General features: G+C 48.9%; 1 protein-coding gene across 1 annotated transcript in view; it reads left to right on the top strand.

Moving 5' to 3' along the window:
• Positions 1–21,068, top strand: part of CACNA1E (calcium voltage-gated channel subunit alpha1 E) — a gene marked incomplete at its 5' end in the record, with an annotated part of 365,198 nt that overhangs the window by 58,896 nt on the left and 285,234 nt on the right. Inside the window, one exon of the mRNA XM_079916590.1 lies at positions 9,787–10,053. Within this exon, the coding sequence (XP_079772716.1) occupies positions 9,787–10,053 (267 nt within the window). The remainder of the gene's footprint in view (positions 1–9,786; positions 10,054–21,068) is intronic.

Below are 21,068 nucleotides of genomic sequence, written 5' to 3'. Positions count from 1 at the left end.
TTCCCATTTTAAATGACACATTAGGAATATTTAGAAATCTTCAAAAGAGCTTATAATTCTTCACCTTTGAATGTACTGTATTATTAAGCCTGTCTGAAAGCTCTCAACAGCATAGGAAGATTCTTTGTATATGTTTGGACACGTGACTGGCAGAACTTGAGATCAGATCAGAAGCTAGTGCGTATGTCTGCATACAGTCAAAAGTGTGTGTGTCTCTTTCACATGTAATTTTTTTTTTTTTTTTTTTTTTTTTTGCGGTACGCGGGCCTCTCACTGTTGTGGCCTCTCCCATTGAGGAGCACAGGCTCCGGACGCGCAGGCTCAGCGGCCATGGCTCACGGGCCCAGCCGCTCCGCGGCATGTGGGATTCTCCCGGACCGGGGCGCGAACCCGAGTCCCCCACATCGGCAGGTGGACTCTCAACCACTGCGCCACCAGGGAAGTCCTCACATGTAATTCTTCATAAGGGAAAGAGGTGTATAATGGTGACATTTGCCTTTTTTGTAGAGAGAAGAGATAGAACAAGTTAATTCTGTAGTCGATTTTTTTTTTGAAGTAGAATTTTATTCTGCTATGTTTTATTTTCTGAGGAAAGGGATCTCAAAATATTCTCTATGTAGGGATCTGAATGTCTCTTTTTAATAACTGATTCCCCAAACCTTAATTCAACTACATTTTTAAAGAGCAGGAGATATTCCTCGTAGGGGAATGAACCCCATAATTTATGATGGATAAAATGAGGGTGAGGCTCTTACTGTGCTGGAAAAGGTCCCCCTGAGTTAGAGTCACCTGATCTCCTACGTGAGAGGTAAGCGTCTCTTCTAATTAAGGGGAGGATGAACACTCAACTCAGAAAGATCAGCTGGAAACATCAGACAACAGAACAGAGACTCAAAGTCAGTGGCAGAATGTGTTAGGAGAAGGGCAGCCCCTCAGACAGGGACCAGCTACCTGGTTGATGCCAAAGCTCTTTTCACCAAAAAGAGTTGCAGGAGACCCAATCATTCATTCATTGACTGTGTGTTTAGTAAAGGCCTGCTATGAGGATAATATCATGCAGGCACTCTAGGTAATAATGAAGGAGAATATATGTCTTCCGTACTTGAGACGCTTATACCACAGTGGAGGAGACATGGCATACCTAACTGCAAACTTAAATAGGCATGTACTGTTGAAGTTATATCCATGGCAACAATGACAGTGAGTAAACAGGGTACTGCGGATGAGCAATACAGAAGCTCTGTGAGTTTATAGGAGGTAGAGATCACAGATTGACTTGGAGAGGTTATGGAAGTCTTCATGGCAGAGGCGGAATTGAACTGAACCACACACCTTGAGGGATACCTCGGAGTTGGGGAAGCAGAAAAGAGGAAGCGTGTGCTTGGGTCAGTCCGAAGCAGGTGCTGTGAGTAAGAGTTTTGAGGTAGGCATGGGCACAACGTGTTATGTCTGGTTAATGCTCTGGTACACGGGGAGATGGTCTTGGAAAGGTAGGTTGAATTCAGATTGTCTTGAGTTGTCAGGCTAAGGAGTTTGGCCATGTTTTAGGCAGTGAGGAGCCACTGAAGTCAAGTGATTGACAGGGAGAATGATGCCACCTGGGTAGAAAATGGCATTTTTGGAGGGGGAGCTTGCTTTGAAGGAATTATAAAGAATTCACTTTCAAGTAGATTGAGTTTGAGAGGATGGTGGGTAGCCCAGTCGGTACAGAGTTACCCATTACTTAATTGTGCATTTGGCTATGGAAATGAGGTGAAAGGTACGGGATAGAGGCTAGACGTGGAAGTAGAGGATAGTTGAAACTGTGGGTAAGGACATGACCCCAAAGGGAGAGAAGTTAGAGAGAGAAGGTCAAGGGGTGGAGGACAGACCCATGGGGCCTCCCACGATAAAGGGACAGGAATAAGAGGAGTAAGAGAAGGACCGGGCAGTGAGGTGGGTCCTTCTCTTACTCTTATTCTGGGAGGGGTGGAGACTGGGATGCTAAGGGGCGGACCTCTGAGAAGAAGGGGAGGTCAGTGGTGCCAAACCCTGCATGATGGTCCAGGAGAAGGAGGGGAAAACAAAGACCATACAAGGTCAGTGGGGTCTTCGTGCAAATTCTGGGGGTGGGAAGGGGCAGAACCAGTATGGTCTGCTCGGATGCACGTTTCAAAGCTGGCCTCAAGTCCATATCATATGGGAACGCCTTATTCACTCTGATTATTTTATACCAGGTGGGTGTAACCAGCTGTTCAGCGGAGGAGAGAGTGGGAGAGAAAGGGTGTGGTGATGGACAGGTGGTGGCTTAATCTGCGATGATTCCAACCCAGAGTCCTGTGAGAGACAAGCCTGGTGGGCGGGGTGGGTGCGAGTTCTCTTCATTGGACCGGCAGGGCTCCTCGAGGCTCTGTTTGGGCTCTGAGCTGCTGCTTTCCCTGCTGGTGGGACATCTTCTTCCAGAGTGGAACGTGGGGAGTGAGTGGGTCAAGAGCGGCCCGTCAGTGCAGGATGCAGCCCAGCGCCCTCTCATCCTCAGCACGACGCCACGTGAAGGCTCTCATTTTCTTTCTGTTGAATGAACGCATCAGCCCGAGCCCACCCAGGCTGAGCAAGCTTTGCAATGTGTGGGCTGTATTTTGTTTTCCAAGTCAAGAGGCCAAGGGGGCAGGTGAATGGGCGTGTTTGCATCAGTTGTTCTCACCCTTAGATGGCGAGGCACCCTCGGTTCACCCCTGTCGGTCAGAGCTGGAGCTCTGCGGAGTGGTCCTGCCGTCCCCTGCCTCGGCCGGACAGCAGGGCTGGACACTGAGGGTGGGAGCTGAGGTGCACAGGGATGGGGCAGGCATCCTTGGCTGTCTGGGGCTAGACACTGAACCTCCAAAATGACTTTCCCAATAGGGGTTAATGTCTTTCAAGTTTGACTTTTGTCCAGGCCGAAAAGTGACCTCATCTTATGGAAAACAAAGGATTGAAGTGGTAATACTAGACCCGTTTATGATCCTAGATACACTGAAAGAAATGAAAGATGCTGACTGCTTAATGAATTCCCTACCTTTCATCCCCTGCACGCCCAGGCTCTTGTGTCCCCCAGCACTTCTCAAGGTCTCCAGTGCTGTCTCTTTCAGGGGGTGCCACTGATTCTTCTGTTTTCCCAGCCGCCTCCAGCCCCAGCCCGAGGGGACGCCTCCCTCCTCGGCTCTTCCTCCACCCCAGACCCCGTGCTCTCTTAGGGTGCCCGCCACATTCTGCCTCCTCTTAGGGTTCTTCATAAGGATGTTTTCCCCTTCTCCTCTTTTACACCGTAAGCTTTTAGGGGCCGTGACTGTGTCTAATTTATCCTTGACACTCAGAATCCCTGGGAACAATGCCAGGCACATTGAAAGGGGTTAGTGCTTATTTGTTCAATGCGTTTATGAATTAACGAAGAAGTAAACAAGCACGACTCTCCCGGGTATCAAGACCTTTGGGGTCTTCAGACTCTGGTCTCTAATATTTTGCTTTCTTTTCTCTTTTCCCTCGTCTTTCTAAGTCTCAGGCGCTTACACTTCTCTCCACCTCCATCTATCCTGCACACACCACAGCCACCCGTGGGATGCACTTCTGAAGTCTGCTTTCAGAAGCAGAAAGCTGTCAGATGTGCGGTGTTTGCTGTGTGTGCCGTGGTCACAGCTAAAGTGTAGTTAACAAACACTTATGCGGCGCTTATTGTGTGCCAGGTACTGATCTAAGAGCTTGATAAATATTAACTAACTTAATCTTCATAACAGCCCTGTGGGACAGGTGATGGGCATTCTTAGAAACTTAACCCTCTGGGAGACTCTCCGCCTCAAGGTCATGGCTTACTTCTCCAAGGTCTAAGATCATGCCTGTGACCAGACTCTTAAGCAAGGAAAACATTATCCTGACATGCAGTATGTTAAGTGTGGTCACACATTGTAAGGAATCCTGACCTCGTTACCAGGAGATGCAGTTCTGCTGTTTCCTGTCTCTGTACACTTGGACACGTCCCTGAACCTCTGGGCCCCAGGTAATAGAATGTGTCTCAACAGTCCTGCAGCAAAGATGCCGTGAGATAACATCACCACGGTTGGCACCCAGGAAATATTGAGTTGTCGTAAATGAATGGTTTAAAAAATATTTTTTAGCAAACTTTGCACATCTATAGTTAGCTGATAGAGGGTTGGAGCTGTGCGGTTTCTCAGGCATAGGTTTGAGAAATGCCGGTTCTAGGGACAGACATTACATAAGGATGTGAAGTTATGTTTTCACCCAAGTCAGGGCTGTAAGGTATTGTGGAAGCCGCCAGACTCCCAAGATGTCTGCATCACCATAATGCTCCTCTGCTCTGCTATGAATTTGCATATGGTCTCCTGCCAACTTTTCTTCTTAAAACCCAATCCCAAATCCTCTCTGCATTATGTTCCTTAGAGCAATGCTTTGCATAAGAGTCTATTTCTTGGAAAGGCTCAACAGGGGAAAAATAGAACAAAAGGGGCCCTGATCACTTAAGCATAAGCTATCTGAGTGGAACTGGCCGGGTAGGGGGAGATGAGGGAGTGGAGCTGGTGTGAGGGCACACACCTTTAGATGAGGCGAAGGTGTGCAGACTCCCCAGTGGTGGGCTGAAATCTCCTGTGAAGATGGCCTAAGACCTGACAGATCTGGGAAGAGCCTTATGAATGAGGGAAATAGGCTAAGTGCTTCTCCATCTTTGCCACTCACATCTCTCCATCTTGGTACAAACTCCCATGGCCTGCCTGGTCTGGGGGGAGCGTGGCAACCTTGTTTCCTTCCTTTTCCAGAGGATGCTGGAGGGACCCCCTACCAGTCAGCTTCTTTCTTGCTTGCACTTTGAATGGTGCCCTGGAGGCACCATTAGAGGAGTTGCCGGGTTAATGCTTTGGAATTGGACCATCTGCGTGGGATTCATACTCCAGGAAAGTTTTTCACTTGCTTCCTTGGATCCTTTTGGGTTTCTAGTTTTCAGGTCACTTCTTGCAGGAAAACATGTAGACCTTCTGGCTGCACCATCTTGACTCGTGTGTGTGTGTGTGTGTGTGTGTGTGTGTGTGTGTGTGTGTGTGTGTGTGTGTGTGTGTGTGTGTGTGTGTGTGTGTGTATGTATGTGTGTGTACCTTGTACTCACGTGCCCAGTGTGTGGGGCTGCACGTTTCAAGTACTGTGAGATGGCTGATGGCATTGTTGGTGAAATTTGGGGCTTGGGCCTCAACAAAGTACCACAGGAGTAGAGGGCTAGTGACAAGAGCTCACGTCTAGGAATGTCTAGGCTCTGAGGTGTGGCACCCGAGGTGCTAGGCTGCCAAGTACCTGAGCTCACAGAGATATGCTCACAAATGACCAGTAGATGGTGCTCTAACAACATGAAAATATGGCTGCTCTCCCTCCTGGGCTGGAAAGGGATTTTAGGAAACCGGTTTCCAATCAGAGTTATGACCAATTGCTGATTTTTTTTTTTTTTTTTTTTGCGGTACGCGGGCCTCTCACTGCTGTGGCCAGTTGCGGAGCACAAGCTCCGGACGCGCAGGCCCAGCGGACATGGCCCACGGGCCCAGCCGCTCCGCGGCATGTGGGATCTTCCCGGACCAGGGCACGAACCCGTGTCCCCTGCATCAGCAGGCGGACTCCCAACCACTGCGCCACCAGGGAAGCCCCAATTGCTGATTTTTTATATTTCCATTTGTGGGTCTTTAAGAGGACACTGGAACTAGGGACATGGCAAGTTCCCCTTACAAAGAGCATTACGGCAGTGACCTAATCTGAAGTTTTTTCTAAGGATCCTCCCGGATCTTGAGGGCAGTAGATGTGTTCCCAGTTAAGCATCTTCCCAGCGTGGTCCCAGGAGCATTTGGCCACTGATCAGATTCAATTTGAGGATGGTAAGCCCAGCATTCCCACAGGCTTAGCGTGATTGCATAGTTTGTTCTCTTGATGTTGAACAATTTGGGATCACACTATTACTGCCCCTGAGAAATTAGCCTGGGTATTGGAAAAAGCCATCAAGTGAAAGATCTGTTAGAAGTCTAAAATCTGCCTCTTATCAGATGTGGACAAACTACTTAACATTTCTGAAACTCTAATTCGTTCACCACATCAGGCTTGTAATACATGTGTTGCCAGGCTGACCTCAGAGGTTTGGAGTTAGAGTTACATAAAGTGAAAACTATTGAAGACACATAAGATATTGTTCAGCCATTAAAATTGTAGCCCTTTGGGGACTGGGAGAATGGGGGCATCGGAAAGCATGAAAGAAGTTCACAGATCTCAAAGGGCTCAAGAGCTGTGACAGCCAGGTGGGGGTGAATATGAGAGTGTGCCTTCTTCCCAGCATTACTGTCCTCAGGCCAAGTCCATTCCCAAAGCCATTTGTGCCGTCACGTTTGCCTTTGTCCTCTTGGGCTCCACCCTCTAGGAATTCCCAGTTTTTAACTCCCCTACAGAGGTTTTCATGCTCCCCAGCACACTTTACATCATCCCCAACACATGCATTTGTGATCCCTGCCTCCTGAGAAGGTAGGAAGGTAAGCCTCAACTGCAGTGGGTCCTCACGTTTCCGTGAATAACCTCCTGTCTTGGGAATTCTAGGTCCGTAGAATTACAGCAGCAACAGAGAACACAGGACATTGTAGAGAGAGCAAAAGGAATTAGTACTGGATCTCTGCTTAGTAGGTGACATTGAAGACACAAGCCAAGGGTTCCTGATCTTCCATGAACTTCTTCCAGGAGGTAATGGGTTGGTGAGCCCTGCTTCCTCTGAGAATTAACAGGCATGCCACCCTCTAGCCTGCAAAGGCCGGGACACGAAGCAGAGGGATGAAGTTGCAGCATGAGAATGAGGTCCATCTAGCATTCTAGCCAGTAAAGTTATACAATCTAATTTAATCCCAGAAGCGTATACTTTATTTTTATCATCATCTATTTTGTCCATGATTGTGCTCTCAGTTCCTAAAACAGGGCCTAGGGCTCAGAAATATTTGTCAAATGATTTGAATGAATTTTGTGCTCTGGGTTATGGGTCCTACCTCTGAAAGCATGGATTTGATAATTTCCGAAAGTCTTTTCTCTTCCTGTATGGTTTACAGGGCTACTGAGACAGCCAGTTGTGACTGGTTCTAAATGACCGACAGCTGACGGGACTTTGGGTTCATAGTATCGCCTTCCCTTTCACTCTGACTAGGTGTTCAGGCAGAAAAGGACCCTCCAATTGAGGTAGGTAGAAGGACTGAGTAAGGCAGTAATGGGAAAGCAAAATACTCTGACTCACCTCGAATAGTAATTTGGCTTAAAATGGGCCTTCCTGAATCAAAATGTCAACACGCCATGCCCAAGGGCAGCAGTGCCTGCTAGGGGAGGACGTGTTGAGACCATTCCTTTTGTTTTCCAGCACCAGACACTTTCCCTTCACACAGACACACACTCACATACATTCTCACACAGCAGACCCGTGTCAGTGCTCACATGGCCTTGTCCAGCACACACACACATCCACCGAGGAACACACGTGCCTCTCACTCAGATGTCACCTCTCTTCTCACCAGTTACTCTCACACACAGACACTGCCTTCCACACCCGCGAATCCACACTCACCCGTGATTTCCAGCCTCCGGGCTATGGTCAGTCTTTGTTTCCTTCCTCTGTCCCCACCCCACCCCCACCCCCACCCCCACCCCGTCTCTTCCATGGCTCAGGTGGGGAGGATTTGGATAGGGCTGTGCGTTCAAGCCAAAGCAGGGGGGCAGCTGGTACCTATCTTCAGTTCAAACCACTGACTCACCTGTGCGGAAGGGCTTGGTTGCTAAACCCAGGGACTCGTTCTCTGGGGCGTGAAGTCCACCATTCCCGCTTCTGCAGCTCAGACGCTAATTCTATTTTTTCTTCATTCTTGGGGTGTGTTTGAGGAAGTCAGTGGAGAGGACTTGGGAGTAAAAGATAGGGGTGGGAGGATCTCCCTGTTTGAGAAGGTAGTTTTAGCCTAGAACTCACTACCTCGGAACTCAGTATCCCAGAGATACAGGGCTCTATTAGAGCCAAACCCAAGAGGTCGTCCCAGATCGCTTTTAGAGAGGGGCGGGGTGCAGAAGCTCCCGCCAGAGCTGGCTCCAACACCAGAGTGCGGAGCCCCCAGAGGTCCTAGCGTCCCTCGTGGGACCTCCAGGCTGCTAAGTGGGGACATGGGCAGAAGAGGGTGCTGCCTTCTCTGCGGAAACCCTGGGGCAGCGCTCTCGGAGCCTGGGAGGTGCGGAGGCGCGGCGACCCGGCCCCGGCGCAGGGCGCGTAGAGCGCAAAGGCTTCGACTCCCGGCTAGGGCGGCGGCGCGCCGGTCACTGCGCGGGGCACAGCCCCGGCGGGCGCCTCTCGGCGGGGACAGGAGGCGCGAGAGCGTGCGCGCGTGCGTGTGCGCCCCCGCCAGGCCTCGGCTCTCAGGCGGAGACTCCGCCGCGCCGCCAGCTGCGCCAGGCTGTCTCCTCTCAGCAGTACTTGGGGAAAGGCGATTCTTGCCTGGATCTTTGCAGAGGGGGCCCGCTACCCTCTGGCTACATCGATCAGTAGCCCAAGCCAGCCTCGGGTCCCAGGAACCTCCTGCAGCGGTTGGCCGGGTCCTTCCGGCTCCATCCCCGCCCCGCCCTAGCTCGCCAGGCCCGCCCCCGCTTCTCCTGGCTCTTCAGTACGCGCCTGACTGCGCCTCTGCGCTCCGCTCGCTCTCCCCCTCCTGGCCTCGTGCTTCTTCTCCTCTGCTCCTCGGAGTGGGGCTGCCAGGGTGGAAGAGGAAGACTGAGTCGGTAGTGAGCAAGTTCGGTCCTTGGACAACTCCCGTGCCAGGCTACCGCTGGGCTCAGCTGCAACCTGTTCCTCCCTCGCCCAAGTGCTCGCTCGCCCGCCCGCTCGCTCGCTCCCGCTCTCCCGCCCTCTCACCGGCGCAGCCGCGGATCGCTGTTGCATGCTGATCCGGGGAGGCGGCGGCGGCGGCGGCGGCGAGCGCTCCGGGCGGATGCTGGCACTCGGGCTTCGCGGCTCTCTGGATGCTGCTCAACTTCTCTCCCAAGCGCAGGAGCTTTGAAGTCATTTGTCCCTCTCCGGTTGGATCGACTTCTTATTTTGATATTTTGGGCGTTGCGGTTTACGCAGCAACCTCAATACCGCTCTCCCCCCTCTCTCCCTTTCTGTCTCTCAACCTTTGGATGCGTCTGTGCTGGCAGATTTAAAGAGCCAAGTCTTGGCTGTGGGATTTCTCAGATGGACTTGCGGGGGCTGGCGTTATAAAGCATGTCACCATAACCTCGTCCTTGTCTTTTTTTTTTCTTGAAAAGTTCTTTTGTTTTCATTTTTCCCCTCCCCCCACCAATAAATTACCAAACTGTTACCTAGCGGGCCGGTGCCTGCCTCTCTCCCAGAACTAGGTGGTGCGTCTGCCAGAAGAGGAGCTATGTTTGAAGAGCAGCCTACTCCACCCGTCTCCTCTCCAGTCCCTGAACGCCACCACACACTGGCATTTTGAAAAAAAAAAAAAAATTGCCTCCAGAAACTGAGCACACCCAAGCTCTTCCCCCCTTTTTTTCCTCCTTGAGGAATGGAGCTTCGCAGAGGTTGTATTTAGATTCAACAGTTCAGAGCGGCGGGGTTGCTGCTGCCGCCTTTCCGAAGAGCTCGCGAGGCTCCCCGGAGGCGGTGGTCCCCGTGTCCGTCTGGATGCGGCTCTGAGACTCCGTGTGTCTTTCTGCTTGTTGCTGTGTGCGGGTGTTCGGCCACGATCACCTTTGTGTGTATTCTGTCTGTTTAAACTTCAGGATGGCTCGCTTCGGGGAGGCGGTGGTCGGCAGGCCGGGGTCGGGAGATGGAGATTCGGACCAGAGCAGGAACCGGCAAGGAACCCCCGTGCCGGCCTCCGGGCCGGCGGCCGCCTACAAGCAGTCGAAAGCGCAGAGGGCGCGGACTATGGCTTTGTACAACCCCATTCCCGTCCGGCAGAACTGTTTCACCGTCAACAGATCCCTGTTCATCTTCGGAGAAGATAACATTGTCAGGAAATACGCCAAGAAGCTCATCGATTGGCCATATCCTTTCTTGCCCACCATCGCTCCCCTCTCCCCCCTTTGCATTTCTTCGGGTAAGGGGGGAAACGTAGCATGGAGTTTGCACCCCCATGCCTTTCCTGGTGCCGATTTGCCTCTGCTGAAGTGCACTCTGTACTTTGGTGCACCTAAGAGGCAAGCTTGGTGCTGTAGAAACCGATGTGGGCACTAGTGTTTTGCAAGGTAAGACTTTTGGTTTTTGATATTTCCTACGTGGAAGTCTCCAGCATCCCTGGGTGCGTGGTGTTGTGGTGTCTGCCCCTTTCGTGCCTGGGCTTTATTCGATTCTCAGCCCCCTAGTCCCTTCACAAGCTGCATAGAATGGGTTGCCCCTAATCTCTGGGTTTTCTTTCATACTCAGCCCCCCTTTTCCCTCCCTTTAAGCCATCCCCTTTGCCCCCATCCCCACCAGCCGGGAAGACACCTACACTATCAGCTTGTAGGAAAGTCAAGACTCCATGAGGGGATTTATCAGTTCAGAAGCTTCAAGAGCTCTGAACCAAAACCCTGTAGACAAGTTGACAAATGGATAAATAACGCAGGCGTTTGGCTTGGGACCCAGCTAACTCTGCTGGGGACTGAGTTTAAGTTCCAGTGGAAGTGGAGTGAATGAGTGTGTCAGGGGAGGCAATCTCTAATGACACAGCCCAGACAACGCAGAGTTCGGGCTCTCTTCTCAGCCATGGAAGAGCAGCTCATCAGGGCCCATCCTTTCCTTAGTCCTGGGTTGGGAACTCCTGCCTCTTAATGCTTCATCAGCTGAGCGCTCTCCTAGTGCCCAGGATCCAGGCAGATCTGCTGGGCCTGAATGCATCAGCGGGGTGCTGCATCAGCTGAGCCCAGAGGTGTGCACGCAGTCTGTCTCTCCCTAGTTCCAGAGGAACTGCTCTCCACAAAGAGCTGGTGGGGGGAATCTCTGATGGTAACGGTGTCAGGGTGAACGGGCATAGAGAGAGGTTCTTTGCAGGTTTAATGAAGTGCGCCAAATGTGGGCTGCTGATTAGGCATCTCACTGCCTCTTTCTTCACTAAGAATATGGGCGTCTGGCAAGGTCTCTAGGAATTGGGGGTTGCTGGATGGTGAGGGGGATGAGTAGGGAGCAAGCCCGTGGGATGGTGTTATACGTGGGGGTAGGCTTGGAGACATGGGACTTTGATGCTTGTGGAGAGGGATTTCTTGGGAGGGATGCACCTGCGAAAGAGGCCACTCCTCTTCTTCCCCATCCTCCCTCCTCCCCTCCCCCACCCTCCAGGTGTGCAGCAGGGAGACAGCTGGAGCCACGTTGGGTCTCTAGTAGCAGCGAGGCTCGTGGCTCACTCCCCTCGGGGTCTGGGCATCTCCCTGCTACTCCCACCCTCGTCTCTGGCCTTCCCCTCTTTCCTCCCTAGTTCCCTGCCTCAGCAGCATGGCGATTGGCTGGCTCGTGGTGCTTCTAGGCAGTACCCCTCATTAGAAACGGAGGAGCATCTCTAGGCAGATATTCTTCCTGCTGCTGCTCGAACCCTCCCACAGCCCCCGCTGGCTGGGCTTCTTCTCCCCTTCTCCCTGCACTCCCCTCCCTCTCCTACCCGCACAGAATGGTCCTGGGGCCAAACAGTACCAGAGTTAAACCTACCTAGGGTGAGGGGGCCTGGGGAGGGGGAAGGGTCCGGTCCCTGCAGTCCCGCCTGCCGGTGAGCTGCACAAAGCGACGGCTCTCTTTGTGTTTTCGTGCTGCGGCTGCGAACACTGCTCTAGTCAGGTCCCTAGAGATTTCTTCAGCGGCACCCCCTTCCCCGCCCGCCCATCTTCTACAATTCTCTAAAATTTCCCACCCACCAGGTGCTGCCTCTCTTAGGGGCCTGTTTACCTAGACAGGCGCCCTCCCGTTTCCCGGCGGTAGACAAAGCCGCCCAGCCGCCGCGCGGGTGGCAGAGTGTGCCCGCAGCCAGCGTTGGTACCTCGGACAGCGCCACCGAAACTGCCCCGCGGCCTGGGCGCCACCGTCCCCGGGGTTCAGCACCTCGGGCACTTCCGGCCGGGCTCAGGCTCCCGGGAGGGGAAATTAAGCACGTTTCCTACACCACGCGTTCGCCGCTTTTCACGTTTTCTCTTCCGCTGCAAAAACGCCGCCTAGAATAGCAGGAGTTGCGAGCGGCGCAAGGTGCGACTGTGGGTTTCACTGCGCTCTTTCCTTGTCTTCGGCCAGAATGCACCAAAGAGACTCAAAGGAGAGACTAGGGAGTTGATTTCGGCATCCTACTCAGTGCCTTGGCCTTGAGCCCCGTCCCAGTGGTCTCTTCCATCCCCATAGTTGGAAGTTTCACAGTGCTTCCACAGCATGTAGGCTGTTAGTGTTTGGAGAGCATCTGCTAAGGTGTGTAGTGGAGACCTGTTCGCAAATTTAAAACACACCATGTTTGCTGTTTATTCCTGGCTGTACAGTGTAATTGACTAATATATATTCCCTCTGGTGGTGGCCATGTGGACACATTGCGCTTCTGTGGGTTCTGCGTTTGCTCTAATACCGCATATCAGTTCCTAGTCTCACCTCTCTTCTTTTCTAATTCCTTTCTGGAATTATATTCCTTTTTCTTACTGGGAGTCAGTGTGAGCACTGGTTACCAGTAAAGCTTGGGAGCTAAGCTGTCTGGGTTCAAATCTCAGTTCCTTCACCAGCTCTGTGACCTTGAAAAGTTACTTCATTTCTCTGTGACTCAGTTTCCTTATCTGTAAAATAAGGATGGTAATAATGAGTTACTGGGAGAATTAAATGAATTAATATATGTCAGGTTCCTAGAACACCGCCTAATTCCCTGCAAACACTAGCTATTATTATTATTAATAGAGTCCTTCAGAAATTTCAGCATACCAGAAGGGAGGGATCTTAGTTCTAGGTGAACGAAGTCTTCTAGGCTTTTGTCTCCCACAGACAGCAAAGACCAGCATCACCTGGAGGCTTGTTAAACATTCAGGATCCCAGGTACAGAGAAGAAACCAGTGGTTTCCACAAGGGAGAGGGGCAGGGGGAGGGGCAAAGTAGGTGAAGGGGCTTAAGAGGTACAAACCAGCAGTTATAGTATGAACAAGTCACAGGGATGTAACGTACAGCACAGGGACTATAGTCTATGTTTTATAATAACTTTGTATGGCATGTAATCTATAAAAATATCAAATCACTATGTTGTGCACCTGAAACTAATATAATATTGTAAATCAATTATACTTCCATTAAAAAAAATTCAGAATCCTGAGCCACACTTCAGATTTACTAAATCAGAATCTGCATTTTAATGAGATCCTCAGGTGCTCAGTATGCCTGTTCACGCCTGGCAAGTACTTCTGTGCTCTACGTAAGGGCCAGATTTTCACAGAAAGGAAGGTTCAGGACGCATGTCAAGACCTGTTTTGAACTGTCATGTTCATATGCAACGTGCTTGAGGATTTTGATTATTCATGTAGTACACTTTTTGAGATGTATACATCTTTTCTTGGCTGCAAAAAGTCACTGTAGAACTAGGGGGATAATATGTACTTCTGTGTGCTGTGTTAGTGGTCTCTGAACACCACGTAATACTGGTCTTTAATAAGATTAGCCTGAAAAGATCAGTTAAACAGAAGGAATGATTTAATTGAGACTTGCCACTCTCTGACTTGGTTGGGGGTGGTGATAACCTCGTCCAGTTATTAACAGGGCAGATCTCGTTCTTATGGGAAGAAATGCATAGGATAACCTAGATTTGGCAAGAAAAATGGTGGCAAGTCAACAGCCCACTCTGAATGTGTTTCATTTTTCTTGGAAGCTACATCTGCACAGGGAGATAATTTTATTTTCTTATGGCAATCTCTTCTGCAGTGGGTGCCATAACCTTTCTGAAAATGCTAATCTGATTTAAAATGTGGTATTACATTTTATATGATTCCTCTTTTTCTTTTTTGCTCATCTAATAGATCTAACAGAAGGGTTCTCTTTTTCTCAGGGAATCGGCTGCTGTGAATGTCACCCCGCATTCACTGTGTCATAAGCTTATTGGCTCTAACCCTTCTGTGCCCAGGCCCAGTTGCCCTGTGGACCTAAAGGGTCTCCCTCATGGTTGGTGAGATGTTCCCCACGCGTTTGCACTTTTCCAGGTTAGAGGATGAAGGGAAGGAATGGCATGTCTGACTTTGTGCCATCGAGGGGCAGTGGGAGATTTCTCCCCCACTGACGGTGTGGGTTATCTCAGCAGGGGAGCACATGTTTCATGTGGAAATGAACATGGTTTAAAGTAGGAAGATCAAATGTGTTTGTAGCCACTGAGCTGATGAAGCTCATTATAATGAACCTGTGGATACTCATTCGTGATTTCTTATTTCAGAGAATTTCTTTATAGCCCCAAAGGGCTCTGGCTTTGAGTCAGAGGTTATGTGCTTTGTTGTGGAGAATTTCCCGTTGTCAATTATCCATTATTTTTGGAGGATTTTGCTGAAGATTACTGAAAGCTTTAGTTCCCCAATCTCCCATTATGGCATATACTTTTCTCCTGTTCTGTTGCCTATAAATATACTGCACTGTGAAAGATAGTAATCCTGGCAGGAATTTCAGGTTTGATGTAACTCTAATGGCTCATGAGTCAGAGCACCTTGATTAGGGCAGAGGGTGGCAGCTAACAAGAACGAAGTCTGTAATTATATCCTGTGATCAGATAATGCAGAAAGTCTTCACATCTTCTGTGTACCTGGGCACAGAGGCAGTGAAACAGATAGCGACTGTAACTGGCACTGATGCTGCGGGATAAAGGTCTTCATTTTCTGAGTCTCCCAGGACAATCTCCATGTTGCCTAGTGGCTTTGCCCTTGAAGTAAGGTGTGAGAAATGTTTCTTCCAGAAACCAGGCTAGGACTTGTCCTGGGGACCAGTTGTAATTGGGATGCAGCCTGGAATGCTAGTTGGAGTGAAGGAGTTTGACAGAAATGAAATGACTTGAGGATGGAGACAAAAATATCTTGGATGTGATAGTGTTGTCTGTTGGTTTGCATGTCATTATTTCCCCACTTCTCTCCACTTGCTTTCCCTGTGCTAGGTGCAGGGCACACTATGAATTAAAGGAGGAGGAGGAAGAAAATAACGAGAACAGGCCTTCTTTTTTTTTAAAACATCTTTATTGGAGTATAATTGCTTTACAATGGTGTGTTAGTTTCTGCTTTATAAGAAAATGAATCAGTTATACATATACATATGTTCCCATATCTCTTCCCTCTTGCATCTCCCTCCCTCCCACCCTCCCTATCCCACCCCTCTAGGTGGTCACAAACCAGGCCTTCTTTTTATCTTCTTTTGAAAGATCTAGACTCTGGGATTAGTAGCTCGATCCAGAATTGCTTATCTCTTTTTAGCTGCTGCTATACAAAATGTAGGTGTTTTTTCCCCCCCTCAAACTCTGCTGCATTTCCCCCTCTTTATAGGAACATCTGGTTTCTTTCCATTTTCATATTCTTAGTTGAAATAAAATGCAGTCAAGATGTGCAAAACTATGAGAACTCTTGCAGACTCTGGCTCTCTGTGTTCTATCATGTCATCAGTAGCCTCCCTCCTGTCATCCGCAGGGCTGCCTGGGAGGCTGCAGCTCCCCAAGGCCAGCATGTGGTCCAGCCCATCAGAGGCAACTGTGCTGATCTAATTTTGTTTATCACTGACCACTAAGACATTAAAAGGGGGAACCTATACGTGACGGTAATTAATACCCTTTTATTCAGGGAGAGAGAGACCAGGTCCTTTTCTTCACTTTCTCTTTCTGCCCAGTCCTCCGCCCTTTTCATCTTTCTATATTTCTCCCTCTCATTTTTAGGTTCAGCCTTTGTGAATAATTCATTATATGTGTGGGTTTTTCCTAGGCTTTTTGGAAAAGGAAGGTTATTCATCTTCTTCTTGGTTATGAGGAAGATCTCTTGCAGAGGGCCAACTTCACAAATCAACTTTTTTCTCTAAGTCCTCTATATTTTTGCGGTGGGATTGGGACACATGAGAAGGGTAGCTGGGGGGAAGAATCTTTTTAAATCGTTTTTTTCTTGCTGCTTTTGTAATGATTGCCTCCTACCCAGTCCTGTTACATTTGGGTGCCCCATCAGTTTGCAGCCATTCCCCTCCTGTATTCAGAGAACGTGGTTAACTAGAAGATATTTATGTCCCCAAGCACTTGTCACTCTGAATCCTTTCATCCTCCTAGGTCTTCACGCTGATAAATGCTGAGCCACTGAGCTAAGAAGCAGGCTTCTGTAACTGCTTCATTTCAAATTCCAGTGTGAATTCACATAGGATTGGAGTGGGGAGCAGACACTTAAATTAGTGTATCACGCCCCCCATCACCATGTGACTTCTAAAGCAGTCCTTTCAAAGAGGGATAAAAATGCCAGGGACCTCTATCAACGCTTCTCTTCCCAAACATTCTAAACCTACGCAGAGAGGGCCGGTGGAGGTTCACCAGCCCTGTTGCCAGCGTTGCCCTTAATTAAGGACGGAAAGTACAGCACAGAGTTTTTAGGTTCCTCCGACCGAGCAGCCTCTTATGCGTTAAGCCTACTTCAGTGCGCTGTCTATGGTGTATTTTTGGTCACTGAGCACCCCAAGAATGTTTACTGAGTTTTTCATTCCCCACACCTTTGGCCGGTCTTTGGCTATAAACTCTTAACCCTATTTATGAGCCCCTATGTCCCCTTCTCTGGAAAGCAAGGAGCAGCTAGAAGGTATATCCTTAAGAGGCAGAAATGGGCCAGATTAAGGAGAACAGCACTGAATGACTTTAAAAAGTGTCTGTTATCCAATCCATACCCCACCCTGTCCCTGACAATGCAGTGGGTTATCCCTTAGGGGTTTCTTTTCTTATTGTATTTTGAGTTCTAAGTTTGTAGGACTGAACAGTTCCACTCTCAGCCTTTTTGAATTTTTTTTGTTTTGTTTTAAGGCCTGCAATGAATCCATTTTTGTAAAGTAGTTCATCCCAGAGGCAGGTGGGTGGGGCTTGGGGATGTAAGTCCAGGCTAGGCTCCAGCTCTAGGCTCCTGTGGTCCAGCTAAGTGAGCGGCTTCAGGGAGGGACCCTCCTGTGCCGAGTGTGGCCTTTGTGCCTGTAGGTGGCTGATTTGAATCTCTGTTGCAACTCTGCATAATTATGAGGCTTCTTTTTGGTGGGGGGGGGGGCTGCATTTGGTCCTGCTGCATTTTTGCTGCATCTGTTTTGCCTCATCTCGTGAGAATTTGGAAAGCCTGTTTCAGATGTACGCACTGGCTTTCTAAAGGCTTGCGTCGTTAAAGCCAGAAGGTGGCGGTGGAGTGGGGTGTCCTGTTTTTTTTCCTCTTCCCCTTTAGGGGAGATGAAAAGGATGTGGCCACACAGTGGGTAACAGGTTAGAGGGGAGAAGTGCTCTGGTCAGTGTGAGAAACTGAGGTTCGCCAGTAATCAGAGTCTGGTATCATTTCCGTAGCCGAGATACAGGGGGCTGGGAGTGGCCTCAGGGACCCAGAGGAGAGCCTCTGCACACCAGCGTGAGGAGGAAGTTCGTGCTCTCAAGTCTTTCCCAGCCTTCAGCTCAGTTGGAGGTTTGAAGCGTTGCAAACGTTCTGTACCTTTCTCAGTTTCCACACCTCACGGTCACGGGGCTGGTCGGAGTCAAAAAGCATGAAATGGATTTTCAGCAGTCACTCGCTGACGTCCTGGCAATTCCAGCTGTGTCCTATTGGGAACTGTTTTGCTTCCGCTCTGTCAGGGATGTTCCTTGCCAGCAGGTGGTTTCTGTCAGCATCAAGGCTAATTCCTCATTTAGCTTCTTTGTGTTGAAGTCATACATATGGACTCTGTCTGTTTCATCTCTACCGTTAGTCTTCAGACTTCATCGTGTCTCAGAATCTCCTGAAGGGCTTGTGAAAATACAGATTACCGGACCTCAGTCCTGGAGTTTCTGACTTCATTGGTCTGAAGTAGAGCCTGAGAATTTGCATTTGTCACAAGTTCTCAGGGGACACTGATGCTGCTGGCCCTGGAACCGTACTTCAAGAACCACTGCTATGCCTGGCAGTGCCTTTAGAGAAGACCAGTCTTACAAAGCGCCCATCCTAAATCTCTCTCTCTCTCATATAACAGCCTGGAGCCTTGCTGTTAACAGGGGTTCTTTGGGTTCAGGTAGTGAGTCTTTGAGACTTTCTTTACCAAAATGCAGATGATCTTGGGAGCAGGGACATAGTAAGCTAGTATATGACATTATCCACTTAGAGTTCGTTCTTATTCTTTCTGGGCTTATAATTGAGAGCAGCCTGTTCTGAGAACAGGCAAAGGACATGCGCATTTAATTCCAGCACCTAGCGCAATGCTGGCACTTGGTGAGTATACGGTAAACTGCTGTTGAATGATCGAATTAATCAGCTGCTATTGATTAAAACCACAAGCATCGGCGAAGTGCCTGTTATGTGTCTAGTGTTGCACTGACTGGGACCTGTAGGACCAGGCGTAGCCTTAGTAGGGGAAGAGGAGAATGCTGGGAGGTGGTGAGGGCACTGGGTGGCTGGCAGGGGATTGAAAGGTCATTACATGGGAATTTGGAGGTTGGAAAAGTAGCTTCCCCTACTTTTGAACCTTGCTAAGGGTCGCTCTAGTCTCTATAATATCCAACACAGGCTGTGCAGAAAGTACATGGTGTCTGTTGTTATCGGGCATTTGGTTGTACAAAACTCTTTATTAATTGGCACCCAGAGATCTATGGTTTAATGACAATTGACATTTATACGGATGGCCCCTAGGTACCACAGAATGCTGTAGTGCTTTCTGAATATGACGGCCAATGAAGCATTCGTTACATTATGTCAACATGGCTTGAATGGTGTGTGTACTTTATTGTATTCAGAGCTGCTGCAAATTATAATCCATATTGATTGTATAAAGTAGCTCTTTATCACTTTTTTGTTAAATTAACCAAAATCTTCTTCTCCAGCTACACCAGATAATAGAGGAATTTCTGCATTGTTCTAGAAATGAGTCCTTTCAACTCTAGTAATACTGTAGGACCTGGAGATGGATCCTGGTACAGTTGTCATAATGTCAGGTGGTGATTAGAACAAAGTCATTATTTTTTAAATAGCTCAGCAAGCTTTAGATTTAGTGGGCAAGTTCTCCAGCTGACAAGCTGGCATTGCATCTAACTGGGTGTGCTTGGTTCCATAGGCTCACGTTGAAAATGAACCACCAAGATTTCCAAGAGGGTCTCCAATAGGCATCTCAGCAAGAGATTGACAGGTGACACCTTCCCCAACTTGATTGAATTACCCAACTTTTGTGCTTTGGACTGTTCCATGCTCTTTTATACGCCCATCTCATTTCTCCTTGATCAAGATCAGAGGATGTTTGGTTTGAAACTGTTCATTTCAGGGTGATGGTCTTTAGATGCTTAAGGCTGTGGAACTTTAGAGTTGGGACTGACCCGAACGACTGTGTAGATGACATCTAGGTGACTGTTCTTGGAGTATGGGGACAGTTACGTCCTCCTGGTACAGTGTTTTCTTGCTTTCTGTATTGGGATCACAAATCCTGTTGCAATCCAAGTGATGCTGTGGACGCCTCTTTCCTGAAAAATACACATACAATTTTGCATTAAATTTCATGGAGGGACGGTCCATGGATCACAATTTAAAAATGCTAACTATGTTAGAAAATTCCCACATTCTGGGATGTTGGGATGCTGGGCCATCAGGACAATGTATCCTTTAGGTACAACTGTGACAGGACTTCACGTGGAAGAGCTACAGATATCTGTTTGTGTGAGTGCATCAGCCATGCTACCATGGTGAAACATAAACATTCTAACCAAAGAGCATTAAGTCAATACTGGAACTCTTTCTCCATCACCCTGATAGACGGCCATCAGGCTTCTAGTGTCAGGGTGCTCTTCCATTATTAGAAAACTTAAAGTGTAGGAAGCTGAAATATTCCTCCTTATAGTTTCCACCCATTTGTTTGTTTGTTTTCCTGTGTCTGTTCTGTAAAGCAACACAGACCGAATCTACTTCTTGTTCACTTAATGGTACTATGGTACTGAGCAGTGCTATTGGCTAGAACTTTCTGTGATGATGGGTATGTTTTTATCTGTGCTGTCCAGTGCTGTAGCTGCTGGCCACATGTGGTTCTTGAGCACTTGATATGTGGCTATCGTGACGGAGTGTTCAGTTTTAAATTTTATTTCATTTTAATTAATTCAAATTTGAATAGCCACATATGGCTAGTAGCTACAGTACAGGGAAGCAGAAGTAGAGAGGCTAGATAGAGTCAGAAAGTCTGAGCTCCTGTCTGGGTTCTGTTCTTTGTTTGCTTTGTAACTGGACACAGTTTCCCTAGCTTGTTGCACAGGGCTTCTTGTGATCCCCTCTGCACGTGGCACCAACCTGTCTCACCCGCCATGATGCCCTTCTTTCCAGCTGTTCCAATGGGCCGCTTGAAGGGACCATCCTCTCCCAGGCCTCCATCCCTGCGTACTTGCTGCTCCCTCTGCCTGGAATGTTTTCTCTCTCCCCCCGACTTCCTGGCTTTAAGACTGTACTCAGAGGTCATTTCCTCCATGAAGCCTTCCTTGATTTCTCTCAGCAGAGTAAGGCCAACTCCCTCCTTCTGGCTCCCATATGCCACCTAGTTTATTACTTTCTTATAACACTCACTTACCACATAGCTTTAGTATTGGTTTAAAATCCCTACAAGCGAAGGGCCGTTATCTATAAGTTCTGGAACTTAGAACAGTGCTTACTAACATTGGCATTTAACACACTTATCTATCTATCTATTTATTTATACTATATTTTTGACTGTGTTGGGTCTTTGTTGCTGCACTTGGGCTTTCTCTAGTTGCGGTGAGCAGGGGCTACTCTTCGTGGTGGTGTGTGGGCTCTAGGCGTGTGGGCTTCAGTAGTTGTGGCACATGGGCTCAGTAGTCGTGGCTCGCGGGCTCTAGAGTGCAGCCTCAGTAGTTTTGGTGCACGGGCTTAGTCACTTCGCGGCATGTGGG

This window comes from Stenella coeruleoalba (genome assembly GCF_951394435.1).
Source record: "Stenella coeruleoalba genome assembly, chromosome: 1".
In the NCBI taxonomy this organism is placed as follows: domain Eukaryota; kingdom Metazoa; phylum Chordata; class Mammalia; order Artiodactyla; family Delphinidae; genus Stenella; species Stenella coeruleoalba.
This window is presented reverse-complemented; position numbering and strand designations above follow the sequence as displayed.